The sequence below is a fragment of the Ammospiza nelsoni genome, chromosome 17 (genome assembly GCF_027579445.1).
Source record: "Ammospiza nelsoni isolate bAmmNel1 chromosome 17, bAmmNel1.pri, whole genome shotgun sequence".
Classification (NCBI taxonomy): domain Eukaryota; kingdom Metazoa; phylum Chordata; class Aves; order Passeriformes; family Passerellidae; genus Ammospiza; species Ammospiza nelsoni.
This window is the reverse complement of record NC_080649.1, coordinates 13,484,916-13,496,137: the sequence shown is the minus strand read 5'-3', so window position 1 is coordinate 13,496,137 and position 11,222 is coordinate 13,484,916. Positions and strand designations below refer to the sequence as shown.

The window sequence follows — 11,222 nt, the reverse complement described above, 5'->3', positions numbered from 1 at the left end:
ATCTGAGAGTCCTTTTTGGTCCTGAAACAGCATAACACAATTTTAAATAATTTGAAACAATTTGAACAATTTTTAGAATGTCCTTTTCTGGCCCTTCAGTGCTTCAGCACTTCAGAGCTGCTGCCCGCCTATTTTCAATCTTTTTTATTTAATTTTTAAATTTTTTTTTTTTTTTTTTTTTTTTTTTTTTTTAATCGAAAAGCAAAAGAGCAGCAACCGAGCAGAGCAGTGCCAGAGAAGGAAAGGCCCTGGGGGCCCTGGCCCATACTGGACCAGGAACCCCAAAACTGGCTCACACAGGGGGACCCGGACCGGTAGGACAAACCAGAATCCCCAAAAACATCAAGAGGCCTCGCAGTGGGCCCGGCCCAGGAATTTCCTGAGCCCAGCATCCCAGGCCAAACCCATGAGGAAGGCTCTGCATTCCTACGGGCCTGAGCCTTGCTGCCAGCACAATGGCAGCACGGGTAGTGAGACGCTTCCTTTCCCCTAAACCACTGAGGCATGCCAGCAGCAGGGAAATAGAAGCTGCCCCGAGAATCTTCATCTCGGGTCTGGGAATGTTTGTTTCCCACAGCATCACGGCACCACCCCCACTGGGCTGGGGACCAAAGGCAAAACTTTCGGGAGCCCCCTCCCCCTCGCCGCTAGGGCACAAGAGAGGCGGCGGCCTCCATGGGACAATCCCCGAAAAACCACCCCCCAAACCGCCGAGCTTGAAAGCCGGCAGCTGGACTGCCACAACAGTGAGCTGGCGGGCAGCCCCTGCTCCACTGAAGGAGAGACCAGCCTCCAGGGCGGCTGCTGGGACGTCCGGTGGAAGCAGCGGGGACGGAGCCGGAACCGGGGAGGGAGCCGGAACCGGGGGGGGAACCGCGCTGAGCGTGGGATCAGCCGCGGGCTGCTTCGAGGGTCCCGCGGGCTCAACTCCGTTTTCTGCTGCTGACTCTGGGGTCCTCTGCGGAGGCGCAGTCGCAGTCGCCGTCGCAGTGCAAACCGGCAGCAGCGGAGCTGGGAGTGACAGCGGAGCGTCGCCGTTGCTTAGCAACAGGTCAATCGACGGAAGTGCTGTCTCTTCGGCCTTCTCCGACACAGGCTCTGGCGGGGGCAGGGAGGCCGGTGAAACCGCGGGCGGGACCTCCTGGAGAGGCGGAGACGGGATCTCCTGGAGTGACGGCTCTAGCAGGGCCGTGGAGGAAACCTCGGAGACCGGTGCCGCCCCCGTTTCTGAAGGCGGAGTCTGAGAGGCCGGCGCTGGCTTGAGCGGCCGCTCCCATCCCCCCGGAGAGAGAGAAGGGGGGGGAGGAGAACACTCCATCTGAGCATGCTCCAGAGCAAGAGTAAAAAAAACTTCTTCGTGCCGCGAAGTTTCGCCCCCCCCCCCACCGTGAAGCAGGGGGGGCTGGGAAGAAAAATGTCCTCCCCCACCGCGTCTTCTGCCAAAGGTGGTGGGAACGGAGCCTGGCCATAACAGTTAGAAATCCATTGAAAACAAGCTGCTCTGCGTTTCAGGACAGGGAAAAGCTTTATAAATGCTGGGTAGATAGAAGGCAACACGCGTCCCTTACTGAAGACGCGCTGGATAATGGAGTCCATGCACTCCCAGACAAAAGCATCTAAAGCATATAAGACATCAGCAAAGAACCCAAAAAGCTTTGCCCATCGAAAGAATTCATAGATATCTGTTTTTGACAAAAAGAAACCGTCTTCCCTGCACCAATGTTTCCAGAGGGCTATTATTTTCTCCTCTGAAGGGGAGAATTGAATCTCTTCTGGCAAGGCATGGGTCTGCCATACAAACAGCCACAAGCTACGAAGGGCTGGTTCATCAGGGATAGAAAAGTGAACAGTACCTTTTGAAAGAGTCCAGCTTGCTCTGGCCAGCTCCACAGGTCTGCTGCTCTTTTCCATCATCTTTCCTGATGGTTTTCCAGAAGAAAGATTCTCTTTGTGGTCAGCCTTGGCTGTGAACTCTGTCCAAATCAGGATCTTCGGTTCTTTAGCTCCTGGCTTGAATCCACTTTCTGAGGTCACTTCAAAGCAACCCTCAAATGCTACACATACAGGATTTTTACCCAGTGCAGCAATTTTGCTCCTCTGGTCTTATCAGATTAATTTTTGCTCTTACACGAGGGGTCACCAGATATTACCGCGACCTGTGTGGGTCGCAGTTGGTGAGAGAGAGACGGTGAATCTTGTTTCTTGATCAGAAGGCTGAATTTATTAAGATATGATATAATACATTATAGTTATACTAAATAGAATATAGAGAGAGGTTTGCAGAGCAGCTAGCTAAGCTGAGAAGAGATAGAAAAGAATCCACAACAAAGTTGTGTCCAGGGACTCAGTCCCCCGGCTTGCACTGATGATTGGCCCTTAATTATAAACATAGAAAATGAGCCAATCAAGGTGAATCCTATTGCATTCCACAGCAGCTGATAATAATTGTTTACCTTCTCTTCGGGGGCCTCTGGCTCCCGAAGACACAGAAATATGAAAGGAAGGATTTCTGTGGAGAAATGTCTGCGACAGCGTGTTTTTGATACCTGAGGAGTGAATTAAACAGATGGATTGATGTCCCACTTCCCAGTGCTGGTGGCTGACACAGCACACGTGCCTCTCCCAGCCGCTCATCCATCATCCTTTCCCTGCTGTCTAGATGAGATCATTTTTCACTGTTCCCCTTTCCAAGCACTGCCATTCCAGCCTGATCCAAGGTGACCCTGGCAGGGCTCTCAGGCAGTGTGCTGGGGCTGTCACATCCTTGCCAGCCTGGTGTTGGATCCTCCCCATGCTCCACGTGCCTGTGCCTGGCTCTGGGCCAGCAGCAGAGCCTGGTGACCTTTGCAGAAGGCTGAGACAGTGCTGGGCTCTGAGCAGGGCTGGGCAGCCAGGCCCTTTTCCTGTCCAGGGGTGGATTTTGAATTTCAAGCTGACAGCACCCTATTGCACCCTGGGTTTGTGGCATCTGTGGCTTCCTGGGAACTGGAAAACTACCAGCTCCTCTAATCCCCCTGTCAGGGCAGCAAAGGAACCATTATCTGCCAGACCGAGCCCACCCAAACAGGGAAAACCATCCCTCAAGCAGCACCCAACTCTCCAGCTGCAAAATCAGGACAGGACTAACACTGAGCCCTGAGCTGTTCCTCCACCTCCTCAAGGCCACCTGGCTGGGGGGTTTGTAGCCCAAACTGCCCCAAATGCTGCACAGGGGACATGCCCCACCTTGAGACATCTGCTGCTGTGCCCAGCAGCCCTGTGTGCTCCAACTCTGCTTCCCCTGAGGCTGCAGCTTCCCTCAAGGCAGCAGAGTAATCCACGAGTACATCTCTGGGCCTCATCCAACATGGGTGCAAGGAAAGGAGCAAGGGGAAGGTTTCTTCACAAAGGCAGAATGACAGAAAATCAGAATTCACCACATTCCAAATAGACTCCCCCAGAGAACCTCCTGCAGCTCCAGCTGTGCTCATCAGTGCCCCCCTTGAACCTCACCCCCAGCAGGACAGGAGCTCTCCCCAAAAGCTCTTGCTGCCCCTGGTCACCCACCCAGCTCTCCTGAGGCAGCAGATCCTGCAGGTGCCCAGTGAGAGCTCTGCAGCTCAGTCAGGGTCCACCCCTGGGAGGACACACAAGCTCCACAGAGCCAGAACCTGCCACCCCTGGGACAGAGCAGCAGCTCCTCAGTGCCCAGGAGCTCTGGGGCACCCGGGCACGTTCCAGAGCAGGGCCAGGACAGAGCCATGGGCTGGAGTTTTGCTGGGAGCTGCATTAAAATGCATGAGCTGAGCTGGCCCTAATGATGAGCAGAGCTGTCAAACAAGGAGCTTGTCCCAGCTAATTATCTCTAACGAGGGCAGAGTGTCAGGGTCCCCAAGGAGCTGGGCAGCAGCTTCCCACTCAGCTCAGTTGCAGCAGAGAGAGAAGATAACCAAATGTCATTGTGCTGGCCTAGCTGCACTGTCATTAATTAGGCAAATAAGACCTTCTGTGCCAGTTTGCTCTTGAGAACCTGGACTTGCTGGGGATGGAACACACAGGCAGGCTGGAGACATCCCAGCTCCTGCTACCCAGCCTGTTCCCCCTGTGCCCCTGCAAAAACAGCACAGCCCTGCCTGGCAGCCCCAGCCAGCCCTGCCAGCCTGTGCCAGGCTCCTCTGCAGGCTCAAATACCCCTTATGGGGACTCCAGCCCCTTCTCTGTCCTGGTTTTCATGAAATGTTGTTGTTCAGATCCCATTCAAGTCCAGCACCTCCCTCACCCAAGCCCCAGCACGGCCCTGTGAGGCTCTGTGCTCACCCAGTGGCTGCTTCTGCACCACCCCCAAACCTTGCAGGCACTGCCAATCCCCACTGCCCTGGGGTCCTGCTCCATTCCAGCACAGAGGGCCGAGCCACACTCTGCTCTACAAGCCCAGTTTCTCTCTTATCAGTCCTTATCACAAACCAAGGCAGTGCACTTGCACTGATGTGCCAGACAGGGGGAAGGCAAAGTCTCTTCCACAGAAATGAGCCACACAAGGTTCAGCCTGCAGGCTCTGTGCTTGCCCCTCACCTCAGAGCTGAGGGGAAAAGGGCAGAGGCTGATTTTAATCCACCCAGAAACTCACTGCACCACCACAAAGCTTCCAGACAGCACCAGGGACTCCCAGTGCTGCTCATCAGTCTGTCATTATGGCAAGTGCTTTGCAGTGCCTTGTTGCCAGACAGCAGCAAAGACTTCAACACCCACTTCAGCTACATCTTTACAAAATAAGATTTAAAAGTCACCAACTTGCAACAGAAACAGGGCTGTAACCCAGGGGTTAGTGAGCTGTGCTGGGGAGCTCAGCCCAGCGGTTTGGGGTCACACTTTGGGGCACAACCACCTCAGGAGGATGAAGCTGGGGATTGATCTAAGTTACATTGTGTCTCATGGCCCCCGCTACAACACACAAATAAAACAAGTATCAGAGAGAAGTTTACTGATACCAAAATTTGTATTTTGTATCACAGGTGGGCTCTCAACAGCAGCCAACTGCTTGTACAGGCACAAGATTCACACTGAGTCAGTCTGACAAGAACTCTCAGAGCCATAGCACAGAAACTCTTTCCTCAGCCCAGAGGAGCAGGTCCTCACTGAATTTAGGCTCTCACGGCACTTCAGCAACGTGGTTTTCATGTGGCCCCTTCCCCAGCAGCCTGGTTGAGGCAGCAGAGCCCCTGAACCCACTGCTTTCTCTGCAGCAGAGTTTTGCTGCCAAGGTTTCTTCCTTCTACTGCTTCTGCACTGCCTGCTGCTGCTCCCTCAGCTGGCTGACGAGCTCCTCAGCATACACCTTGAAGAGGGGAACAGGGTCCTGCAACAAAGCAGAGAATAAATCATGTGAAAGGAGTGAACCTGAGCAGCAGCAGGGGGAAGTGCAACAGGGAGCCCAGGGAGTGCTGGCAGCTAAAACCAGAGGAAGATGTGACTGGGCTTTATTCAGGGGCTGCACAAGGCAATCTGCTGTGCCACAGCATCAGCTCAGCTCTGTAGCCCTCCCTCAGAGAGGGCAGGCACTGTGTGGGGCACTCAGGAGCTTCCCCAGTTCTGAGAGCACATGAGGAGCATCACTAGCTCCCAAGGATATCTTTCCCTTCCCTTCCCTTCCCTTCCCTTCCCTTCCCTTCCCTTCCCTTCCCTTCCCTTCCCTTCCCTTCCCTTCCCTTCCCTTCCCTTCCCTTCCCTTCCCTTCCCTTCCCTTCCCTTCCCTTCCCTTCCCTTCCCTTCCCTTCCCTTCCCTCTCACACTGCCATCAGTGTCTCCTGGAGCCCATGGAGAAGCTGCACTGCAGCCACAACACCTCAGTGCTGAGCACTGCCTCAGGAAATCACCTTTTTTTCCAGGAGCCTCTGTTTTTCTATGGCTTCTTCCAAACTCAAGCCAACCCATTCAGCTTCTTCCTCTGGGATCACAAATTCCTGTGATAAAAGGAGAAAGTAGCACAGTCTTTAGAGGTGAGCAATATACAAATCCTCTCTCTGCCCACTGTTGGAACCCTGGCTGCTGAGAATTTCAGACTTTCTGTGCTCACAGGCACTGAGCCCCAAGAGAACACTGCATTTGACCTGAGGCCGTGGAGAAAACTTCCAAAATTTAATGACAGAACCAAAATTATAAGTGTGTAGTTTAAATAGAAGTGTATAATATCACATAGTACAAAACTTAGAGTTTAAAGTTTTAGATTATAGTAATATACATAAAACAAGATAGAAGTTTTAGAACATAAGTTAGTCCTTCTCCTTCATAGGTTTAGGTGGTATTGTATAATATATATATTATATTTTATAAACAATGTTATTATAAATACTATTATAATTATTATATTATAATTATTTATAATAATATAAATAAAAAAAGGTGGTTTTTTGTTTATCAGTTTTTGTTACATTATATTGTAAATGCTTTAAAGTAAATTATTTAAAATTACTCTTTGTGGGTATTATAATGTATTTTTCATAGTTTGATTTTGCTAAAGAATTTAGAAATTTACTATATTTTTATTTGTAAGGCTATCTTTTGAAATTTGTTTTTAGTTCTATTTCTCTTAACAATGTTTCTTATTCTATGGTATTTTTAAGCTCATGTCTCTTATCTTGTCACCATGATATTTTCTGAAAAATCCCTTCACCAGGATTTCTTCTCCTGGGAAGACGAGAAGCCTCAGCCTCTCCATGTTTTGCTCCTCTGGAATGTGGTCTGGAGATTGTTTATCCAAACATGTGAATTGTTTTTAATTAATGACCAATCACAGCCAGCTGTGTCGGACTCTGAGGAGTCTGTCACGAGCTTTCATTATCATTCTTTTCAAGCCTTCTGATGGATCCTTTTTCTTTAGTATAGTTCTAGTATAGCATTTATTTTAATATAATATCATAAAATAATAAATCAGCCTTCTGAGAACATGGAGTCAAATTCTCATCTCTCACCTCATCCTGGGGACCTCACACCACCACACTTACCTTAAGGTCTGTATATAGATATATATTATGTGAGCTTTGTGTTAGGCCTTGAGAATTTTTAAAAATTTAGTATTTACAGATTTATTTTTGGCATTTGCCCCTGTCTCTTGAGCAGAAGCACATGAGGAATGGCTGGCCAGGAGCTGAGCCCACCTTGTACTTGTCATAGATGGCCTCTCTGCGGGCTGGGTCGTCGGGGTGCAGCGCGGGGTCGCGCCGGGCCAGGCGCAGCAGCATCGTCCTCTTCAGGTCCATGCCCAGCTTGGAGCACATGTCAGCCCTGGGGGTCTGCAAAGGTGTTACACAGGTGTCTGACCCTCTGCCTGGGGGGAAACCCTCTTGTAACAGTTTGGTGTGAGGAAAGAGAGACCCACAGGACTTCTTTGGTCTTCGGCTTGTTGTTTATTGTTATCTCATCTAAAGCTTTGGCACACTGTCTGTACCAGACTCAGCACACAGGGAAAGCACTGCAAAGTGGTTGTAAGATGTACAGCTTCAAGGTCTTTTAAAGCTGTTTCATCTAATTAACTCTTAAAACATACGTTATTTTTTGCTTTTCTACTAATAACTCATCTCTCGTCTCGTTGCACTGTGGTTTTCCTCACTGTGAAAAATGTGGATTTTATGATCGGCTTTTTGCAAATATTAAAATTAATATTATATGTGTTGTGTTAGAAAGTAATGCTGTATTAATTTTCTTAAGTAGTGTGTTAAATCTAGTTTTAGGTTATAACAATGTTAAAATAGAAACTATGCTATGTAAGATACTTTTTTTAAAGAAAGGACTCGCAGTGAGAGAGCAGCCACAGGACACCTGAATCTTTCAGAGAAAGAGAATTTATTGCTCTCTTATCAGAAGAAATGAACTTCTTCCTGCCTTGCTCAGCCCTGAAGACACTGTCAGGATTCAGAGGAAGAAGCTGACACTGACCAGACAGAATCCTGTGTTTGAATGGAATTTATGCATCATGTATGAGGTGTATGAATATGCAACAGGCTGTTGTTTTTAAGAGTTAATCCTCTGTTAACGTGTGTCCTTTTTCAGGCTTCTTTTGCTTCTTTTCTGCCCAGAAAAAGGTACCTAGCCTGTCTATAACTCTAGCCTGCCTGTAACTGTTTTTATTGTCTCATATTGTCCTAATCCAAATTGTCCAAATTTTTATTACTTTAATTATATTATTATTTTTACAACCATTTTATTACTATTAATATTTTAAAATTTTAAAAACAAGTGATTGGCGTTTTTCACACTCACATAATTATTTTTGTGCTACTAACACTGTGGAACATGGAGTAGATGAAGAAGAAGAAGACAGAGACAATGCCCAAGATCTTCCATTTTGCTTTGGTCTACATCTATACTAAAAATGTCAAAACCTAAATTTCTCACTCAGTGGCAAACCACACTACTCTCTATTGTTTATTTCACACTTTGGCAGACTCCACTCTATCTCAAAGCCTTGCAAGCCCTCTCTCTCCATGGACAAAGGTTAAAGGCAGTGTTTCTCTGGGGGTCAGAACCCCTCAGAGCAGACAGAGAAATATTCCCTGTTGTGGAAACCCAGGGCACTGAGAATATTTCCCTGTCTGCTCTGGGGTGCCCTGACCCCCAGGGGAGCACTGACTTTGAGCCTCATTCATGGAGAAAGTTTCCTAAACTCTAGAACAGAACAGAATCCACTAAGGTGTGAAGTAGATTATAGAGAGTAGTGTAGGTGTATTATTTAAGTGGGAAATTGAGGTTTTGGGATTTTTAGTATGTTGTGGATGGAAGCAAGATGGAGGGCACAGGGTGTCATTCTGGGTTTCTTCTTCATGCTTCTTCTTCCTTCTTCTTCATGGGTTTGGGTGGCATTTTGTAATTGGGTGGAAAAGTCCTCATTGTGGGCTTTCGGGAATCAGTTATTGGGTTAAAAGGGAAATAATCTAGGTGTCAGCTCTTAATTTGATAATTTAGCTTGAAAAGACCTTGTCACAAGAGATTGTTGGCCATTTTTGTGGCGCTTTTCCAGTGCACTGAGCCTGGTGTGGACAGTGTGCAAAACTCTAGGTAAGATAGATAAAATAACTCTAGATAAGATAATAATAAACAAGAACCTGAAGACCGAAAAAATCCAGTGTGTTTCTTTTCTGACACAACACTGCTCCAAGAGGGTCTCCCAAAACAGGGGAGCCCCCAGCCAGAGTCCCAGAAGTTGGGAAATAGGCAACAAGAACCCCAACACGCTGTGCCCTGAGCTCCCACAGGGTTAGGGAGCAGCCAGGGGGCACAGCCGTGCCCAGCACAGGCTCTCAGGGTCAGGGAGCAGCTGCCAGGGGGCACAGCAGTGCCCAGCACACTGCCAGCACTGCCAGCTCACCCACAGCCAGCACAGGCTCTCAGGACACACGTGGGGAAAGATCTGTTGGATTTGTTCTGACAATCTGATCACAGCTCTGAGTTTCTGTATCAAGGGCTGCAGTCAAGAGGGAATTAAAGGCTGGGAGCATTAGAGCTGTGCTAAAGCATTGACAGCAGCAGTTGTTCAGCCTGGAAGAGAGAACACTGAGGGCAGAGCTCAGGGGGGGCTGCAGCTCCTCCTGAGGGGCAGCTCTGGGACAGGGAATGGCTGGAGCTGGGCAGGGCAAGGTCAGGCTGGATTTTGGGAAAGGTTCTTCCCTCAGAGGTGCTGGCACTGCCCAGGCTCCCCAGGGAATGGGCACAGCCCCGAGGCTGCCAGAGCTCCAGGAGAGCTTGGACAGTGCTCAGGCACAGGGTGGGAGTGTTGGGGGGGTCTGTGCAAGGCCAGGGGTGGGACTGGGTGATCCCTGGGGGTCTATTCCAAGCTGGGATTGTCTGTGCCCGATTCCAGGACTTGGTGCCTGCCAGCTGAGGCTGAGGGCACTGCGGGCACAGCCCGGGAGGATGCAGAAATCGGTACCTTGAGGATGTACAAGTCGGTACCTTGAGGATATAGAAATCGGTACCTTGAGGATGTACAGTCGGTACCCTGAGGATATAGAAATCGGTACCTTGAGGATGTAGAAGTCGAAGCCGAAGGCGGCGTCGATGAGGTCGAGCGTGCGCATGGTGACGGTGATGGTCAGCGTGGCGTCCAGGATCTCGCTGTAGAACTGCCGCTTGAACAGCTGCGGCTTCCACGTCTTGGGCAGCCTGGTGGAGAGCTGGGCACGGCGCGGCCGTCAGGGGCTGTCCCGGGGGAGCCCCGGTGGCACCGGCCCGGCCCGGGAAGGGCGCAGCGCTCACCTTGTCGTTGCGCGCGTAGCGGAAGCCGCGCACCCATCCCTCGCCGCCCCAGAGCCCCTCGTTGGCGGCGGGCGGGAAGTACACGGGCACCGGCACGTCCTGCACGCGCTCGCGCTGCCCGGTGCGCGGGTTCCGCCGGTAGCGCAGCCCGTGCGGCTCCCAGTGCACCGGCGTGGGCGGCGTGTCGTCCTGCAGCGAGGCCAGGTAGTGCTGCGGCAGGCGGGCGCAGATGCCCTCCCGCATCCGCATGGCGGCCCAGAGCCGCGGCGGGAAGCGGTGCAGCGGCATCGCCCCGGCCCCGCAACCCTGGGCCCGCGCGCCCGGCCGCGCCGCCAATTCCGCTTCCGCCGCTCCTTGGCTGGGGCCGACGGAGCGCGACGGCGGCCGGGAGGGGCCGCGCCGCGCCTGCGTTTCGCCCCGGCCAGCGCTGAGGGCCGTCCCGGCTCCTCCCGGCGGGGCCCGAACAGGGACGGAAGCGCTGGAATTCCATCCCAATGGAGTCGGGGGCACGGCTGGAGCCGCGCCAGGGCAGGGTTAGGTTGGATATCAGGGAAAGGTTCTTCCCCCAGAGGTGCTGGCACTGCCCAGGTCCCCAGGGAATGGGCACAGCCCCGAGGCTGCCACAGCTCCAGGAGAGCTTGGACAATGCTCAGGCACAGGGTGGGGGTGTTGGGGGGGGGTCTGTGCAGGGCTGGGGGCTGCCCTGGGTGATCCTTTAGGGTTCCTTCCCACTCAGGATATCCCGCTATCCCGTGAGGAAGAACCCACGGAGGGAGCAGAGCCCTGGAGCAGCCGAGCAGGGCAGCCCTGGGCCAGCCCACAGCCCTCCTGGACACGGCCTTGGGGCTCCAGGTGACCCTGCCTGGGCAAGGGGTTGCAGGAGATGCACCCCTTCTTCTTCTTCTTCCACCCCTTCTTCTTTTTCCACCCCTTCTTCTTCCACCCCTTCTTCTTCTTCTTCCACCCCTTCTTCTTTTTCCACCCCTTCTTCTTCT

General features: G+C 51.5%; 1 protein-coding gene across 1 annotated transcript; it reads right to left on the bottom strand.

The window, feature by feature from the left end:
• Positions 1-4,956: 4,956 nt before the first annotated feature.
• On the bottom strand, positions 4,957-10,580 carry MRPL28 (mitochondrial ribosomal protein L28). The gene is made up of 5 exons (XM_059484329.1): positions 10,228-10,580; positions 9,993-10,145; positions 7,134-7,268; positions 5,853-5,939; positions 4,957-5,335 (listed from the first exon to the last, which is right to left on the bottom strand). Exons 1-5 carry the CDS (start codon positions 10,513-10,515, stop codon positions 5,252-5,254), a joined length of 747 nt encoding a protein of 248 aa, XP_059340312.1. The 5' UTR covers positions 10,516-10,580; the 3' UTR covers positions 4,957-5,251.
• Between the last annotated feature and the right edge of the window lie 642 nt (positions 10,581-11,222).

What these genes read in the sequence shown, in the direction of transcription:
- MRPL28 (XM_059484329.1), bottom strand. Translation starts at nt 10,515, where the DNA reads ATGCCGCTGCACCGCTTCCCGCCGCGGCTCTGGGCCGCCATGCGGATG. An exon ending in GCTACGCGCGCAACGACAAG is followed by an intron (nt 10,146 to 10,227) that starts GTGAGCGCTGCG and finishes CGCCGTGCCCAG; the next exon opens with CTCTCCACCAGGCTGCCCAA. An exon ending in TCGACTTCTACATCCTCAAG is followed by an intron (nt 7,269 to 9,992) that starts GTACCGATTTCT and finishes ACACCTTTGCAG; the next exon opens with ACCCCCAGGGCTGACATGTG.